Below are 19,963 nucleotides of genomic sequence, written 5' to 3'. Positions count from 1 at the left end.
CCCCAAAAAATCGCCCCAACAGCAACAACAAAAAAAAGACATAGAATGGAGCTAGTCTGCTGGTATGGCAGTGATGTTCATTCTACTTTAATAGGACCATGCCGTAATGAACATGTATTTATGAAGAATTGGAGAATGGATAATTCCAAGATACTAAAGTATGTGCCAAATGAAGGGCTGAAGAGAGGCTATCACAAACAAAATGGGGAGAAGTTAAGAAAACGAAGAAACACACCCTTAAAGAACATGGTATAACTAGAAACCTAAGATACAACAGCAGGTTAACAGACCAGCCTGATGAGTAAACCAACCACTGGGAGAGAAGGCTTTTTTAAAGCAAAGACGTGACTAACCATGAACGTAAGAGACAATGTCCCAAGAAGCCCCAAGTTTCTCAGATACTATTTTTTGGGGGGGGCTAGGCAATGGGGTTAAAGCGACTTGCCCAAGGTCACACAGCTAGTAAGTGTTATGTGTCTGAGGCTGCATTTGAACTCAAGTTCTCCTGAATCCAGGGCTGGTACTCTATCCACTGCGCCACCTAGCTGCCTTCATTTACAGACAAGAAGGAGAATCACAACCTCAGAGTTGGAAGGGACATCAGAGGCCATCTAATCCTAAACAGAGATCAACAATAATATAATTTACAGCTTTCCACAAACAGTCTTCAAGTCTCCTCTTCAATACTTATAGAAACAGACAACTGATTACTTTTGGCAGCCAATCATTATACTTCTGGACAAAGCTGTTAGGAAATTTTTGCAAAAATTGCTCTAAAACCTGCCTCTCTGCTACTTCCACCTATTGTCACTTATTCTCCCTTCAGTCGACAAGCAAAACAAGGCCTTTCCAATCTCTTCCACCTGAGAGCTCTTCAAGTAGTTGATGACAGCTATCCTATCCTCCCCAAAGGTAGTCTCCTTTCTAAGATAAGCTACCTCCTGTGCCTTCAATTGATACTTAAATGGTAACATTCCAAATTCTTTCACTATCCCTGTTACCTTTATTTGATTCATTTGTTTTTATCTAGTACTTATTTGTTCAATTAATAAAGTAATTAATTCCTAGGATTGACGAAAAATTTTCATCATCATCACCAACCAGCATTTTTAATGCTATCCGTAAGCACAGAACATTGCTGCTCCAGAGTTTTGCTTTTGTTAGTGAAAATGGACCTGCTGGCTAAATAATGGTGCTCACAAAATGGAAGGCTTTGTTTTAGAATGGAAGGACTTGTGAGTTTCCTTCTAAAAAAGTATTCCCCAGAACAAAACACAATAAAAAGGGTCCTCATTACATTTCTAGCCAAGTTCCCATAGTCACAAGATTTCATTTTGTTTTGCCCTGAACCTTTGATTCCACTTCTGTAGGGAACTTCCAGTATAGAAACTTCTACCAAAGAATTTACAAACTTTTTTACACTTCTAGTCTTAGAGACTTCAAGGTATTAGTACGCAGTTAAGTGACTTGCCCTAGGCCAAAATGCGTTATAGCCTGTACTTGAATTAGGTTTGCCAATTCTATCCTCACTTCACCACATTACCTAAGTGGTTGCGTAGGGAAGCCAAAGTTACCATGACATGAAAATATAAACTTATAAACTGACTACTTATAAAACTAGGCCTTGCTCAAATATATTCCTCTCTGCTTAATACTAGTGTCCAGCTAAACCCATCCTGTTGTCTGTCCACTTCTTTGTCAGATGTTGTAAATATAACTGCTGTTTTCAGATTTTATATTATTTAAAAGCATTTCTACAATTTTTTAAATAACCATGAATTTAAAGAAAAGTACTACTGATACAGTATTTCATAGTATCAAATGAAAACATTACTTGACCTGAAGTTCATATTTTTTTAAATGACAGAATAAAAAGCAGCAACTTAAGTCAAGGCTAAAGCACTCTGAGGAAAAATTAACCTGAAGGAGTGATATCTATAGAATGAATGGATCCTCATCAGCCACCCAGGCCTGAAAGTATGGTCCTTATCCAAGAAAAAGCTAAAATTACATAAGGATATTAGAAAAAGAGATTTGGGACTGAACTTCTGGAAAAATCAGGTAATTAACTATGTTTCCTAGTAGGAAATGCATGGTAACAAAAAAACTAAAGGCTTTGCTTATGTATAAGAGTAAAATAAAAATCTGAGGGCTCCAAGAAACAAAACTGAATGTTTGCTGCTGATAATACAGAAGTCACAACATAAAGCATGAATAATTAAAAAAGAAAAATCTTTTGGCACTGGTTTAATAAGTTTTTGGTACTGAAAGTTAGAAAATACTGGGAAGTTGAAAATTTTAAATTCTAAATTCTTCTAATTTTATACCATACCACAGTATTTATCATCAATAATGATGACTGCCAAATGATAATCTGGTAGTTATAATAACTAACAACTAAGGGCAAGACCATCAACAAGGATAACAGCATAGGTACAGTGGATAGAGTAGACTTGGGCTTAGAGAGACAAGTTCAAATTCTGCCTCAGATAGTTCCCTGTTTGACCCAAACAAGGCACTAACATTTCTCAGTCTCACTTCTTCACCTACAGAATGGGAATAATAGAACATATCACACAGCGTGGTTGTGAATACCAAAAGAGATATCATATTTGCAACATTTTGCAAACTTTGACATATCGTATAAACCATTATTATTCCAAAGGGAACTATATGAATATTCAAGAGTTGGGGAAGTCTTGGGGAAAACTCATGGAGTTCTCAAAGAGTTTTGCAACAATGGCCCTTTTTATGATACCTGACAAATCTGAAATGTGAAGTAAAAGATATTTTACTGTGCTATTACACAATTTTGTTAGAAAGGCTACAGAAAAAAAAACCCTTAACACTTAATTACTGTTCTTAGTGTACAGTTGCAATTAAAATCTATTTTTAAAAAACATAAAATAAAATTTACTTCTATACTATTTTTTTTAAGATGAAATCCCAGGCATTATTCTAAGGAATAGAGGGAAGATTAGAATACTAAAACTCCCTTCTGTGGACAAGCAAAACAAGGCCATTCCTTCTTCTACATGAGGGCACTGCACAAATTCCCAAATGCACTCTCTCTGAACTCAGTTCCTCTTGTATCTGTAGTGCCTATCTCTCCAAGTTAAAAAACACAGATGAGATAGATAGACAGACAGACATATAGATTGAGCTGGATTAACTCACTGGATCGTCCATTCAACTCTTTCTAATACCTAAATAATAAACATTCTTCACTCACTTGGATTTTTCTGTGTGGATTGTTACATATATTGGCACAGAATCCTCTTATCTGTACTCTTTGAAAAACATACTCCATAATAGTGGCAAATGCCTTTAAGGCACATAAGTCTATTCTTATTAATTAATATTGCATTTTGCTCAATAGAGTCAAATAATTTTCTTATACTCCCCCATCAGTCAACTGCAACTAACATCATAGAAACAAATCAGAAAAAGCCTATTCCCTTCTTGCATTTTCAGTAACTCAATAAATACTTATTAAGCACCTACTATGAGCCAGGCATTGTGCTAAACGCTGGAGATGGAAAAAGAAGCAACAGACAGTCCCTAAGGAGTTAACAATCTCATGGGAGAGATAAGCAAATAAATACATACAAACATGTTATTTACGGGATGAATAGGAAATAATTTAAAAGAGAAGGCACTAGAATTAAGAGGAGTTGGAAAAGGCTTCCTGTAGAAGACAGAATTTTAGCTGGAATGTAAAGGAAGTCAGGAAAGCCAGTAAGCATAGATCAGGAGGGAGAGCATACCTAACATGACAGCCAACCAGAGAAAATGCCAGGGGCCAAGAGATGGAGTGTTTGTAGAAAGGCCAGAGACCAGACCAGTGTCACCGGATCAAAGAGTATGTGTTGGGGAGTCAAGCATAATAAAGATTTAAAAAGGTAAGAGGGAGCTAGGTTATGAAGGGCTTTGATGCCAAACAAACCAGTTTGTATTAGGTCCCAGATCCTATAAGGAGTCCCTAGAGTTTAATGAGTAGGAGTGTGAGATGGTCAAACCTGAACTTTAGGAAAATCACTATGGTGGCTAAACAAAGTATGGATTTGAGTATGGAGAGACTTGAGGCAACCAGATAGCCCCTACACTGCATATCCCTCCCCCCCTTGCCAAACAGGCTATTGCAGTAATCAAAGTGATTAAGTAAGGTGATGAGGGCCTATGCTAGAGTGGTAGTGGTGTCTGAAGAGAGAAGGTGGCATATGTAGGGCTATCCTTAGTGAGTAAATGACCTAATAAGAACATTCTCAGAGATTTTACTGATATTAAAAAATAGGCATAAAAGTTGACAGCTGCTTTTTTGGAGTAATAATAACCATATTTTTCCTATTCTTTTGTTATTTTACCCTCTTGGAACCTCTCATCTATGCAACATATAAATATCAAACTATGAAACAAAAATAAACAAGATTCATGAAAGAAGTGGGAATTTGAATAGAGCAGGAATTCAGTAGGCAAAGATAATAAAGAAGATTATTTCAGACAAAGGGATATGATAGCATGAACAAAAAAGTATGGAGGTGAGAAACTGCCAGTCATATTCAATGGACAGAATGCACCAGGTTGGGTATCTTATGATGGAATACTGTATTTTAATGAACACAGATTTCCACTGCAGCCAGTGGCACTCCAAATGAGAAATGGGTGAGAGAATGGACATTGACAAGATTATAACCACTTACTAAGAAAGCTTAACCAGTGTAAATCAACTGCATAAAAGGGATCATAGTTTTAAAGCTAAAAGATACAATGGAGACAATCCAGTCCAACCTTCTCATTTTTGACATAAGAAAAGACCCTGCTAAATTAAATTACTTCCCTAAGGTCATACAAGTTACAATTAGCAGGACTGGCATTCAAATAACTCCAGACTCTTAATTCTAAAGCCCCTTCTACTGCACCAAAATCAAAGGAACACAGAAACTGCTTCAGTCAGCTAATGCTTGATCTCCTTGCCAAGCAGAAAGATATGGCAGCCAAAGGCAACACTGGCAAAGAATACACATTCACTTATAAAATCTAACAGGGGACAACAGTGGAAGATTATAAGTACTATTGCTTCATAAAATAGTAAGAAGCAGTAGACAGAAGAACAAATTTAAAGAAAACTTGGCAAGAGACCCAACTAGTAAAGCCATTCCAAGCTTACCACAGGGCCTGGTATAGCAAGTGCTTAATAAATCCTTCTTAAAATAACTAACTTGACTAGCAAGTCTTCCAAGAACCAAAATTAGGGATGACACAAAAGTTGATAAAGTGGCATATTATTGGTAATACAACAATTTACATAAACCATCGAAAGGCTCCAATGGTATCTAAGCTATGTCAAGAGAGTGAGAAAAGAACCAAGAATGCAAAGCAGATTTATTGGAAGATATGGAAAGCAGTCATACTGGATGGTTTATTATCTTCATTCATGTAGAGAGTATTAAAATAAATGACAGATCCACTGGAGTATAAATATATCATTATCTAGTTATACAATTTATGGGGGGGGCAAAGAATGGAAAAGAAGAGTGGCTTCAGATTTCAGGGTCATATGGACTAAAATACCTGAATCTACCAGGCATATTAGCTTAAACTAGTAGCCATATTAAAATCCAGAGTTCCATTCCATCCAACAACTTTTCTTTAAAATGCTTTTATAATAATATTCAAGGTACAAGAGCAAGTTTAACAATAACTAGAAATTGGTGTCAATATTATCATCTAATGGTCATGAATCAATTCAAACTATTAATAATCTGACACTTAAGAATTTTATTTAAAGGCAGTTTATTTATTTAAAGGTAGTTGAGCCAACCAGCAGCAGATTGACAGAGAAGAATTTTTTGCATAATTAGACCACAGAGGAGAAAACTAGAGAAATAAATACTAAACATAATTTTATTTTATATACAGATTTTCTCCAGTTTCCTCAAAAACGTAAATATCGTTATCATACTAAAATATAAAGAATATGAAACAGAGCCATTGTGATGAGAGTACTGTGGCAATAAATTCCCCATATTTGTCACTAACAATTGGTAAAGGAGTTGAAAATTCTAGCCATTTCAAGACAGTAGGACTCATTAAAACCTAAATCATTTATACAATCAGGAACACTGTATATGTAACCTTTTTTATGTCATGGATCCATTTGGCAGTCTGATGAAACCTATACACTCCTCCTCAGAATAATGACTTTAAATCCATAAAATTAAATTAAATTAAAAAATGCACAGGATTGCAAAGAAAATAAAATATACTAAAATGTAACAATAAAATTTTTTTTAAAAAATGAGTTCAGGGACCCCAGGTTATGAACCCTTGTTGTATAATGTCCAAACTTTTAAAAGGTTAATCAAATAATTATTTTAAGATTCAAGTTGAATAAATTCCTCCAGTAGCAAATGCCACATTGAGAAGGCTGGACTAAAAAGTCATACGTTGCAGAATGAAGAGAAGAGAGAAAAGAGAAGAGAGATCAGAGATATTTACTTTCATTTCAAAAGCCTCAGAAGTCTCTTTTCCCAGTATCCTTGTACTGGGCTTGGTAAACAAAGCCTTTTAAGGGGGGAAAGCAGGACTACAGGGCAAAAGATCCTAATTAGGGTGGTGTTTTGTTTTTTTAATTAACCTTTTTTATGTCAAGGATGCCTTGACAGTCTGGTGAAGTCTAAGGACCACTTTTCAGAATAACATTTTAAAATGCATAAAATATATAGCACTACAAAGAAAACCAATTACACTAAATACAAGTGTGTGTATATGTGTGTGTGTGTGTGTGTGTGTATAAACACACACACATATACATATTTTTAAACAAGATCATATACTGACCCATTAAACACCTTCATGCACAGGCTTGGGTACGCCCTTCCCACAAACTTGTCCTTCAACAGGTTCCTTTCATTCCTCAACACCCGACAGACCCTAGTTGTGCTGGCCAAGAAATCTTGCACACACAGAGGAACACACATACGCACTACACATGTGGCCAGGATTCCTGCACATGCAGGCACACATACACAGGCCAAGATTCCAGCACAGAGACACACATTAAGACATACAGCTGGTGGCCAGGATTCCTGCACACCTATAGCTGGTGGCCAGGATTCCTGCACACCTATAGATTCACACACACACGCGGCAGTCAGTACACACACATAGCAGTCAATACACACACACACCTCCCTGGTGGCCAGGATTCCTACACATTCACAAATACACAGACGCACACACTTGACGGCAGGATACTTACACGCACACACACACACACACACACAAACCCTGCACAAACACGCACGGGTGCCCGTCCCCGTCACCCCACGCGCTCACACCCAGCCCGGGCCTGGCCCCCTCCACGCCCTCCGCCCCTGTCGCGTCTCACCCTGTCCTTGGAGGAAAGGCGAAACCCCTAGAGAGCTGGACGAGGGCCCGAGCTCCGGGTCTTCGGACTCCTGGGTCTCTTCCCTCAGATAATCCTCGAAGCACACCGGCCGACTGGCGCTGCCCCCGACCACGCCACTGCCGAGCCCCCACAGGCGGTTGGCCGTGCCCCGCAGTAGGCGGCTGCCCTTGCCGGTCAACGTGTTCAGGTACTCCATGGCGGCGCCCCGGCTCGGAGGAGCGCCGCCGTCGCGGGGCAAGCCCGGGCCGGGGGCGGCCCGGCCACCAACGGTCTGGGCTCAGGGGGTCGAAGGCCGACAGCCGCAAACACCGCACCCCCGCTCCCCACAGAGAAGGGGCCCCTGACACCGCGGTCCAGAGTGGCAGTGGCGGCGGCGCAGGAAACTCGGCGGCGGAGGGGGCGGAAGCGGCAGAAGTTGTCTAAAAAGTTTTTTAATTGTTGTTGTTACCCGCCCAGTTCCAAGCGCCGGAGGGGGCCTGCGCTTCTCTTTTAAAGGGCCCGCGTCCTGACCCGAAAGTTCCGGTGAAGGGAACAGGGAAGAGAATCCCGCGAGCCAATCCGATCCCTCGCACCTTCACTCACCGCTTCCCTCCTCCCGTCCCGTCTAAGTGGAGCTTCCCGGAGAACCTGGGTCTGCGCTCGGGCCCTTCCCTCCCCTGAGTCGGAGCCAAGGATCCAGGCTGCGCGGGAGACTATCCTGCCTTGGGGTGGAAGGCACTGGGTACGGCTGAGTCTCTGGGGAAGGATGGCGGGCCAGGCGCCGCGGACATGGTTAAGTGAGGCTTTGCTTTTTCAGTTCTTCCACAGCCTGCCAATCCTAATGAAGTACTTTTGCGAAGTGAAATAAACCTCAGAAAACAACAGCAACCCAAGTTGAAGCCGTGCTTTAAAAACTAGTTCAGTGAAAACTAGCTGCCTTTCTCAAGTTAACAAGCATGTATTAAACGCTTACCATGGACTAAGCTGTCACTCCTTTTAAAACAAAGCAATACTTGTTATAATTCGCAATAGTACGTTTGGATTAATGTGAAAGGTGTTTGTTTTTTTTTAATTTTCTTAAATATCCTGCAAAATATAATTTTGTTAAGACTTTAAGCATGCTTTTAAGGGCTACCAGAGCAGCCCCTTCAGTCAGATATATGTAATAGATTTGTCTCCATAGTTTATTTTTTAGGGGTTTCTGGTCTTTCCTCACCATTTACGTGTTTGAATTTTTATTTTATTTTTTGCTAAAAGGAATTAGCAAAAAATCTCCTTGGTTTTTTTTTTAATGGGAAAGTGCCCCCCCCAGCAGATTGCAAGAAAAAAAAGTTCTTACATTTTAGAAAAGATTTTTAAAACTACATTGTCGTTAAAGCTCTCCTGAGGTGACTTGAAGGCCATGCCAGTGAAAAGCAAATTCTGGCAAGTTCCACCAACTTGGAAAAGTCCAGTGAAAACCATCTGAGATCGGTGTCTGAAAACTCAGAGATGCTCATCATCAGACTGACTACAGGAACAAAGAAAGGCAAAAACAGACCCTGTCATCAAGGAGCTTATACTCTACTGGAATAGACCACAAGTAAAGGGCTGTACAACAGGATACATTCAGGATAAATTGGAGGTGATCTCAGAATAACGTTTTCAAATATATAAAATAAACACAGAGTATTACAAAAGAAACCAATTATATGCATTCAAATAAATTGAAATTAATTATGCTCAATTATACAGAATATAGTTATCAGACTATTAACCACAAAAAAAAAGTTCACAAACCCCTGGTGTGGAGCTGAGATCTAAGCTGTGAGGGAATCACATCATGAAGATTCAGAAGTTGATGTCACAGAAGTCCAAGATACTTGATTGGACATAGGAGCTTAGAGCTGGAACTGGAAGGGACCTCAGAAGCTAAGGGGAGGGAGGAAGCAAGCATTTATTAAGTGCCTACTATTTGCCAAGTATTATGCTAAGTGCTTTACAAATAGTATCTTATTTCATCCTCACAATCACCCTGAGATATAGCTACTATTATCCCAGCTGTTAAATACAGCTGAAGAAACTGAGGTAGACTTGAGGTTGTATCTCAGGCTGGATTTGAAGTCAGGTCCTGAGGCTGGGCCCAGGGCTTTAGCCATCTGAACCCCAGAGAGTCTGTGACTTACAGTTCCTTATGTTAACTGAAAGAGTAAATATTCTAGGCAGTCCAGTCAAGAAATATTCTAGGCAGTCCAGTCAAGAAAATCCTTAAAAATTTCTGAATTCCTATCACAAATTTTTAATGCAGCGTTTCCATTCATCTCTAACATTTTATCTCATCAGTTTCTTTTCTCCCAACCAGCAATCACTCCCTTCCATCACTTTCATCTTTAGTTATTATGGGATTGTTTGCCTTCCTAACCTTTGCTTTCTAAGGAAAGGCTAAGCAACATTTCTCTCTTGATTTACAGCAACTAGGACTACTTGTAAATCATCCTTACATGGGCTTCCTAAGCTGTATGCAATACACAAACTTCTGAAGTGAAATTTTGCATAACTGAGGTGAAATTCTTATTCCTAAAATTATTTTATTTTAATTTAGCTCAGGTTTTTTTGCCTTAGCAAAAAGCCCTATTAATGTATTATTTTCCAATCAATTAGGTCTTTCATGTTATGTACAATGTCAACAGAATTCCATGAAAAAAAAATCAATGATATTCCCTGTGAAATATTAAATGATACATTTATCAAAGATACTTGTGCAGAATGTACCTCAAACATGTTGCCAAAGAAAAAACCAACAAAAAAGAGCTAGCTGGTCAAAGATTTTTTTCTTAGGCAGGTGTGCTTCAAAACCTCTTCAGGCATTTCTTGAGGGTATATCTTTTTATCTATCTATCTATGAATATATGTGTGTGTGTGTCTGTGTGTGTGTGAAACACCAAGAATGTGGCTGGGATTATGGAGATTATGGATTTTCCCACCTGGGCTTAATCTCTGTCTCTTTGCCTTCCAGCCAGATTAGTAATCTACTTGGGAGAAGTGTAGAGTTTAGAGTTGGAATACCTACTGTTGAGTTGCTTGATAGTTATTAGGTGAATGACCATTATATGAAATGATGACTGTTAGGTTTAGCCTACACTTCAAAGAAAAAAAAACCAGGAGGCATAAAATGGATCAAAAATTCTCTCTAAACATGAAACTGGAGTATGTGCCAGGTTTACTGGGGGAAATGTTTCATTCCAACTTCTCTGACCATGTCTTTTAGTTCATTATCTTTGCTTTGAATCAGTGAAAATATTTGTATGATTGTTAACAGTAACAGTGTTGCTAGTTTTAGTGGATTAAACAGGATACCTTAAACCTGGTAAACTGTCTTAGGGACCCACCCTGCAAACAGAGGTACCATATGCAGAATTTCAAAAACAAAGCAAAACTGGAAGCAGCCTAAATGCTTGATTATGGGGAATGGTTAAATTGTGATAGAGAAATTTAATGAAATACTATAATGCAATTAAGATGACAAGAATGGAGGAAAAAAGAAATCATGAATTACTTACTAAACTTCTCACTAGCAACCTCATTTACCATACTAGACATCATGCCCTACAGGATTCCAGAATCTCTCATACTGCTCTCCCTCTCCCCCACAACTGTCCATTACTTCAGTGCTCCTTGATATCCACAACTGTCTCCAGGCACACTCTTCTTCCTGTCTTCCCTCTCAACAGCTGCCTTGCCACTGTACTTGTGTCCTGTATGCCCAACCCCACTTCCTGTTTTCAAATCATATCTGTTATAGCTACAAGAAAGAGTGTGTCAGTCCATTTCATTATTATGATTCCACTCTCCATTCCTACATCTTTCCAAACCAAGAATATGTATCCCAGAACATCAGATACCTATATGCTTTGTCACCCCCTATTGGAATGTAAGCTCCTTCCAAGGCAAGAAAAACAGTATTTGATCTTATGTTTGTGCCCCCAATTCTTAGCACAGGGCTAGGTGCACACTTAGTACTTAATAAAAGCATTTTTCATTTATTTGTTCATTTAAATAGCAAAGTGAAAAAAGGCAGAACCAAATAATAATTATGACTATGAAGATGAAAACTCTTTTCATAACAAGGGGCTGGGGAATGTGTAAAACACATCATTCTCATTCAATTTTCAAATGTACATGCATAGTTAATAAGCAACCTTATTGTTGGTTGTAGTGATGATCAATATTTAAGTTTTTTAGAAAGATTTAAATATAAGAACTTGACTGTGTTAATCGAGGCTATGGAAATTGGCCTAATTTCCTCTTCTTAGCCCCCAAATTTATCCAACATTTATATTTTCCCAGGAATATCCCTTACCCTCAAACATTCCCAGATCTAGTGTTGACAGGTTCTGTCTGTATATTTCAAAATCCCATATTTGCTTTTCAACTTGTTGCACTTGATTAAAGTTACACATTTACAGCCACTCCAATCTTTTGTTAAGAAAAGTGGAAAAGTACAAGCTAGGGCCCACAATCCATAAGAATATGACAATAATCAACTATTATTTACTAGGACCCATTATCTACCTAAGTAGTCACTTCTGTGTAACCAGTTTATTTAGGGAGTGAGCTTCCACAAATCAATGAAATAAAAGGTTCAGGCTAAACAGCAATAACAAAAATTAGTAAAGTAGCAATCTAACAATAGTTTAAAATGCATAATGTCCCTACCCTTCCCCCTCTGTTACATTCTACCCTCACCACTCAAGTTTTAGTATTTGTGTGCATACTTTCTTCCTTCTGTTGTGCAAATATTACTGTCAAGGGCACTGTTTTGAGGCCAATTTCTCTTGTCTTTTAGACTGACTATCATTGGTACTCTGAGTCAATTGTATTAATTTAAGGACGTGTAAGTAATGAACACTAAATACAGAACAACTTAACAAGAAAGAGGTTAATACAAATAATTTCTTTTCCTACTCACATATTCGGCAGGTACACAAATTAGGACCTTTTTCAACAGCAGATGAAAGACCAAACACATTCAGTTGAGCTACAGGAATCCTTTTGATTTCATGATTTTAAAGACCTGTTAATTAGTCTCCCTGTTCCAGTCCCTTCTCTCTCCAATCCATCCTTCACACTGCAGCAAAGGTTATTTGTCAGAAAGCACAGATCTTGAGTATGTCTCTTCCTGGCTCAAACACTTCTAATGGCACCCCATTTCCTCTGAGCTGAAGGACAAACTCTTTGAAGAGCCTGGTATTTAAGGCCTTTCAGAATCCAGCAACATACTACCATGGCAGCCATTTTTCACATTCTTCCTCGTTCATACACTCTATCCTTCAGCACAACGGTATTGCTAGCTATTCCCTGATCTTTTGCTATACTCTTTTGCTTCTATGCATTTGTACAGAACGTCCCCCCATGGCTCAAATGAAATCAGCCATCTCTAATTAATGAAGTATAGTCTTCCTTCAAAGCCCAACTCAGGGTTTTCTCATTTAAAATTGAATTTTCTTTTCAAATTTTCCTAAATCTCTTTGTCTGGATCTTTCTTTTGCTCTTTTCACATTCTACCTAAAACTATATGTACTGACTTGTGGGTGGTAGATCTCTTCTACAACACTTGCACAAACAAGTACTTACTGAAAGACTGTTTTTGCTAAGTGTAACAAGGGGATGGCCAGGGTGCAGAGCATATCAGCAGGCTCAGCTGATGCAAATTCCCCCGTGTGAGAGAGCTGGAGAGCCTGTTCCCATAAGAGTTGTGATGACTGGTATGTAAAGGAAGTCCTTTGGAGAGATCCTGTAGAACATGTAGATAACAGTAAATGATTCTTGTCTGTTAACAATGTGGTTAGAAGAAGGCTTTTCGATTGGCTGCAGAGGTGGAACTGGATGCCTTCAAAAAAAAGGCATTATTGACCAGCCATTTTTTCTTTGGTATTTGGTCTTGGTTTGACCCCACTGGTGGGGTCTGGTAAGAGATAATGCTATAAGGAGAGAGAGTCCTTGGGACCTCCCCACTGAGGCTGACATGTAGCTCAGGCATTGATCCTGAGTCTCTGTATATTTGTCCTTTTCTGTTTTAGGTGAAGGGCTGGAGATTATGATCCTGGAAGTTTCAAAATGACAAGAGAAAGAAACTCAAAGAGCCAACAAAGATCCAGGCAACCCAGAGTCCCAATATCAAGGTTCTGCGGTCAGCAATTCCCTAAGGAGCGAGGAGTGACCCTTAGAAATAACCTTGACTTATTCAAAATTATTGTTGCATTTGGATATAGACTTGGTGAAACCAATGCCATGTAGAAACTGTGCTAAGGGTAAAACCACTTACCTCAGAGACTGAGGGGGTATAGTGGAGAGTGCGCTACCAAGGTGGGTAAGGGGAGGATGGAGTATGTTTATAATTTTGTTATTGCCAGATCTTTGAGCTAAATATTCCTTTATAAAATCTAATTTATGTTAAGTGGCTAAATGAAACTGAGCTACTACCCACTAGCACCTAACAAAGTGAGGAACACAACTGGTTGGGGGCCCAAACTAATAGCATTAGAGAAGAAATATCCCTCTAAAGTCCCTCAAGGGTGCCCCTAGAACCCTGAAGGACAGATGTAAATGGCCTTAATCTCAGTGAGGTTAGAGCATATGTGTTACATTTGGTTTTGATGTTCCTTTTTTTTTAAAGTAATTTCAATTTAAAGAGTTGATTCCTAAGCATTTATTTACTCTGCAAGGCACTAAATTCTAGATAACAAGGATACAAGGATCTAATTTAGGATTTACTCTCAAGGAGTTTATGTTCTAATGACAGGAAGGGCATGAATACAAATAACTCTGATATATGGAAGTGTGGGATAAGTGAAAAGGAAAGGCTAGAACAAAGTATGATAGGAATTTAATGAAAGAGATCACTTTCAAGGAAGGCTTAAAGGGTAAGGTCCCATTTGTGACTATACATTTTATCCTGAAGGGAGGAAGGGACTTAAGATTTTATTGGGGGATGGGGTGGAGTTTGTTCTAGGCACAGAAATGGGAAAGCGCAAGATAAGAGTAGGGGGGAAATGGTGGTTCTATTTGGCTGGAACATTGAGTACAGCAAAGGGAACTGTATGAGAGAAGGCTGGACATGCAGGTTAGATCTTGCTTCAAGGCCCTGAATGGAAGGTTAGGAGTTTCTATTTTGTTTTGTAAAACAGAAGCCACTGAATGTCTTTGAGTCAAGAAACGAAAAGACCAGGACAAAGTTTGATGAAGTTTACTGGAATAGCAATGTGGAAGATAGACTGAAGAGAATGTAAGCTGGAGGTGGGAAGGTTAATTTGGAAGCTATTACAGTTCTCTAGGCAAGAAGAGTTGAGGGCCAGGGACTAAGACAGTTGTAGTGAGAGAGATCTGAAGGGACCAGATGTTAAATAATAGTCTAAACCTCATACCTTAAAGATTTTCTAGTTATCTGTTCTAAATTGAGCATTAGCTAAGACTCTGGGCTAGTGCTGAGAATTACCATATGTGTGTGTATGTATACATATATGTCATAATATGAATTAAGTAATCAGTAAATTCATGCTCATTTTGTTTTATTTTTCTAAAAAGATGACTTTTAAGTGGTTTACCTATTAATAACTGTTCCCTGGCTTTTTTCCTAGCTTGCCAAATCCTTCAGTAGTAGCTACCACATTATATTCATTACTTGCAGAAAATTCATTTCAGAGGACCTTTAAATATAAAATAAATGGATCTTTAAAAATAAAATGAGATTCAAACTATAAGTACAAATATCACATATCAGGGAACCCAAGAAGTTGAGTGAAAGTGACATTTATCTAGAGAGTAATCTGAAAAGGTTTTCATGGAAGTAGTATGGAGGAGAGAGAAAGGTTAGACCTATTCTCTATATGTAAGGTGACAACACAAGAACATCTGACATTAATCATATATCATTCAGTTTATGAAACAAAATGTAAACTCGGAATAGGAAGGACACTAGTTATTAGTAGTGTGACTTACACTCTGTTTTATAACTTCAAAACCACAGTTACACTGATAAAATTGCAGAAGAATGAGCAACTCAATTCTGAAAGGACTGATTTATGTTATTGAGTTGTCGTTTCTCAGTGTTGTCTGATTCTTTGTGACCCCATGTGAGGTTTTCTTGGCGTGGTTAGCCATTTCCTTCTCCAGCCCATTTTACAAATGAGGAAACTAAGTCAAACAGGGTTAAGTGACCTGCCCAGGGTCACATAGCTAGGAAGTGTCAGGATTTGAACTCAGCTCTTTCTGACTCCAGGCTCAGAGCTCTATCCATTGCACCATCTAGCTGCCCTGAGGCCAGGCCATTACTTGGTATTTATCAATTAACTTTTGTTTTAAAAGAGGTTTGTAAAAAGAGTCATACTTTTTCCTATTCTTGATCTGATTCTGTCCTTGATCTTTATTTTAAAGAGAAATGGTAACAGAAGACACATTAGGACAGATTCTCCTCACTCTTTGACATGATTTTTGGTCTTCATTTTCATTTACTTTAGTAAAGAACAAATAGACCCAATTAAGACACCTCAGTCTCTGGAGTGTGCTTTGCACCAATTTCATTTTTGCTACGTTTAACACAAAGAAATCAGGGTGGAAAGAAAGGTGTGATTAAGATACATATGGCAGAAGGAGAGTTTCCTTGCCTACACAATGGTTTCCTGCCAGCAGAATAGTACTTATTATTTAACCAGCTTATTTTTACATTGTGAATGTCATTAACAAGTCAGCATGAATTTGATGACTGCTAAAGCTTCAGTTCTCCACTAAACTCCTCCTCAGATATTTCATTGTGATATGGAAGTGACCTGGAGTTCTTGAAGGTCATGACAGTAGAGTCCAGGGTATAGTAGGTTTTACTAAGTAAGGTGAAAATCACAAAACCTCAGTCAGAAGGGCCCTCTGAGGCTGTTTAGTCCAACTCATACCTGAACTAGAATGTTCTCTTATAATATCCTCAATAAACATAGTTCATTGCTTGAAGGCCTCTAGGAAGAGGACACTCTGTACTTTCAAAGACAGGCTCTTCAATTTTAGGATAACTCAAATTTTTAGGAAAATGTGTTTTTATTAAGCCCCAAACTTCTTATCTTTAACTTTTATTCATTGCTCATAGTTTTGTCCTGTGGGCATAAGCAGAACAAACCTTTTACCTCTTCTCCATGATAACCCTTTAAATAAACACTTCATGCTTTGAGGATGTGGTCTGCAATGGACTATATATATTTTTTCTTTTTATGCAAGGACCAGCTTAGCTAATTTTAAAGAAGATCATACTGGTGGCAGGTAGGTGGCACGGTGGATAGAGCACTGGCCCTGGAGTCAGGAGGACCTAAGTTCAAATCCGGCCTCACACACATAACACTCACTAACTGTGTGACCTTGGACAAGTCACTTAACCCCATTGCCTAGACCCCCCCCAAAAAAATAAAGAAGATCATATGTAGAAGGATGACCATCTGATGATAAAAACTAGCCACAGCAACTCATGAAGGCTATGTTTAGTCAGTCAGTAAACATTTGTTCCTACTATGTCCTAGGCATTTTGCTAAGTGCTGGGGCTATGAAGAAAGGCAAAAGATATTCTCTAATCTCAAGGAGCTTCCAGTCTAATCAGGGAGACAGCATGACAAATACAAAAATACAAACTACTTAGATTAACAGAAGAGGAAATGGAATATGTAAATAAACCTATTTTAGAAAAAGAAATTGAACAGGCTATAAATGAACTTCCTATGACAAAAGCATCAGGACCAGATGGATTTACAAGTGAATTCTACCAAACATTTAAACATACACTAATTTCAATATTAAATAAATTATGCATAATAATAGGCAAAGAGTCCTGCCAAACTCCTTTTATGAAACAAATATGGTGCTGATACCTAAACCAGGAAGAACAAAAATAGAAAAAGAAAACCATAGACCAATTTCATCAATAAACATGGATGCAAAAATCCTAAATAAAATATACTAAGTAGGGGACTACAGCAATATATCACAAAAATTATATACATTGTGGCCAAGTTGGATTTATACCAGGAATTCAGGGATGGTTTAACACAAGGAAAACTACTAACATAATTAATTATATTAATAACATAAAAGTAACAAAAGTCATATCATATCAATAAATGTAGAAAAAGTTTTTGACAAAATACAACATTCATTCTTATTTTTAAAAAGCATAGGTATACATGGATTTTCCTTAAAATTATAATAAGCTCCTACCTAAAACCATCAGCAAGCATTATTTGTAATGGATATAACCTAGAAGCCTTACCAATAAAATCAAGAGTGGAACAAGAATGCCCACGGTCACCAATATTATTCAAAATTGTATTTAAAATGCTAGCAATAGCAAAAAGAGAAGAAAAAGAAACAGAAAGAATCAGAATAGACAGAGGTAATAAAACTATCTCTTGGGGCAGCTAGGTGATGCAGTGGATAAAGCTCGGGCCTTGGAGTAGGGAGGACCTGAGTTCAAATCTGGCCTCATACACATGATACTTACTAGCTGTGTCACCCTGGCCAAGTCACTTAACCCCAACTGCCTCACCAAAAAAACAAACAAACAAACAAAAAACTATCTCTCTTGCAGATAATATGTTTATAAAAATCCTAAAGATTCAACTAAAAAGCTAATTGAAGCAATAATTTTGGCAAAGTAGCAGGACATAAAATAAACCCACATAAATTATTAGCACTTCTAATGTCACCAACAAAACCCTACAAGAAGAGATATTAAGAGATAACCCATTTAAAAGAATTATAGACAGCATAAAATACCAGGGAGTATATCTGCCAAAACAAACCCAGGAGCTATATCAACATAATAATAAAACACTTTTTATATAAAGTCAGATTTAAATCATTGGAGAAATATTAATTGTTCATGGATGGGCAGAGCCAATATAATAAAAATGACAATTCTACCTAAACTAATCTATTTATTCAATGTCATCCAAATTATTTTATTGAGGTAGAAAAAATAATAACAATTCATTTGGAAGAATAAAAGGTCAAGGATATCAAAGGAATTAATGAAAAAGATGTAAAGGAAGGAGGTTTAGCAGTATCAGATTTTTAATTGTATTATAAGACAGTAATTATCAAAGCTATTTCATACTGGCTAAGAAACAGAAAGGTAGATCAATGGAACAGAGGAGACATATAATACATAGCAGTAAATGTTCGACAAAGATTTAAGCTTTTAGGATAAGAATTTATGCAGTATGGCAAAAACTAGGTAAAGACCAATATCTTATCCCAAATGGGATAAGACCAAGAGAAGGTCAAAATGGATACATGACCTAGATAGAAATGGAGATATCATACATAAATTAGAAGAACATGGAACATATTACCTATTGGATTTATGGATAGGAGAAGAATTTATAAATAAACAAGAGATAGAGAGCAGTATGAGATATAAAATGGATAATTTTGATTACATTAAAAAGGTTTTGTACAAATAAAACAATAGTCAAGATTAGAAGGAAAGCAGATAACTGGGGGAAATTTTATAGATAGTTTCTCAGATAAAAGTCTCATATAGCACATATAGAGAGAACTTTGTCAAATTTATAAGAAAATGAATCATTCCCCAATTGATAAATGGTCACAGGATATGAACAAGCAGTTTTTGGATGAAGACATCAAACACACACACACACATACACAGACCTATGAAAAAATACTCGAAATCATTATTGATTAGAGAAATGCAAATTAAAACAACTTTTAGATATCATTTCACACCTATCAGATTGGCTAAAATGATGGAAGGTAAAATGACAAATATTGGAGCAGATGTAGAAAAACTGAGACACTAATACACTGTAGATGGAACTGTGGACTGCCATTTTGGAGAGCAATCTGGAATTATGCCCAAATAGTTACAAAACTGTGTATACCCACTGGCCCAGCAATACCATTATTAGCTCTGTTTCCCAAGGTGATCAGGGAAAAGGGAAAAGAACCCATATATTCTAAAATATTTATAGCAGCTCTCTTTGTGGTAGGAAAGAGTTGAAAATTGAGATGATGTCCATCAATTGGGGAATGACTATACAAGCTGTGGTATATGATTGTGATGGAATACTACTGTGCAATAAGAAATGATGAGCAGGCTGATTTTAGAAAAACGTGGAAAGACTTGCATGAAATAATGAACAGTGAAATGAGCAGAACCAAAAGAATGTTATATACAGTAAATTATATGCAGTAACAGTAATATTGTTTGAAGAGTAACTGAACAACTAAGCTATTCTGAGTATTATAAATATTTAAATCAAATACAGAGGACCTATGAAGGAAGATGCTATCAACCTACAGAGAAAGAACTGATAAATAGAAGCATACATAGTATGGTTTTACATATGTAAATATGCATATACATGTGTGTATGTGTGTATATATATATGTTTATATATACACACACACACATTTATATGTATCAAATGGTGTCTTTCTCTAGTGCAGAGTAGGGAGGGTGGGAAGAAGGGAGAGAGACATTCTGAAACTTAAAATATAACCAAAAAAAATTGAATTAAAAAAAGAAACTGACCAAGTTTG

General features: G+C 37.6%; 1 protein-coding gene and 1 long non-coding RNA gene across 6 annotated transcripts in view; one reads left to right on the top strand and one right to left on the bottom strand.

Moving 5' to 3' along the window:
* OXR1 (oxidation resistance 1) overlaps positions 1 to 19,963 on the bottom strand; it is a 563,019-nt gene that overhangs the window by 117,257 nt on the left and 425,799 nt on the right. The window contains exon 1 of one of the 5 annotated variants that reach the window (XM_020970166.2): positions 7,391 to 7,705. The exons of the other annotated variants lie outside the window; for them this stretch is intronic. Within the exon in view, the coding sequence (XP_020825825.1) occupies positions 7,391 to 7,607 (217 nt within the window). The 5' untranslated portion in view covers positions 7,608 to 7,705. Of the gene's footprint in view, positions 1 to 7,390; positions 7,706 to 19,963 lie in introns of those variants that run through there. 5 annotated transcript variants of the gene reach the window in all.
* On the top strand, positions 7,664 to 16,583 carry LOC144457022 (uncharacterized). Its single transcript, XR_013486306.1, has 2 exons — positions 7,664 to 9,014; positions 13,450 to 16,583. It is a non-coding gene; the product is annotated as an uncharacterized LOC144457022 (long non-coding RNA).

This window comes from Phascolarctos cinereus, unplaced genomic scaffold, assembly GCF_003287225.1.
Source record: "Phascolarctos cinereus isolate Bilbo 61053 unplaced genomic scaffold, phaCin_HiC Scaffold_4;HRSCAF=312, whole genome shotgun sequence".
NCBI classification, from domain to species: Eukaryota; Metazoa; Chordata; class Mammalia; order Diprotodontia; family Phascolarctidae; genus Phascolarctos; species Phascolarctos cinereus.
The sequence above is the reverse complement of the archived record's forward strand: the minus strand, read 5'-3'. Positions and strand labels throughout refer to the sequence as shown.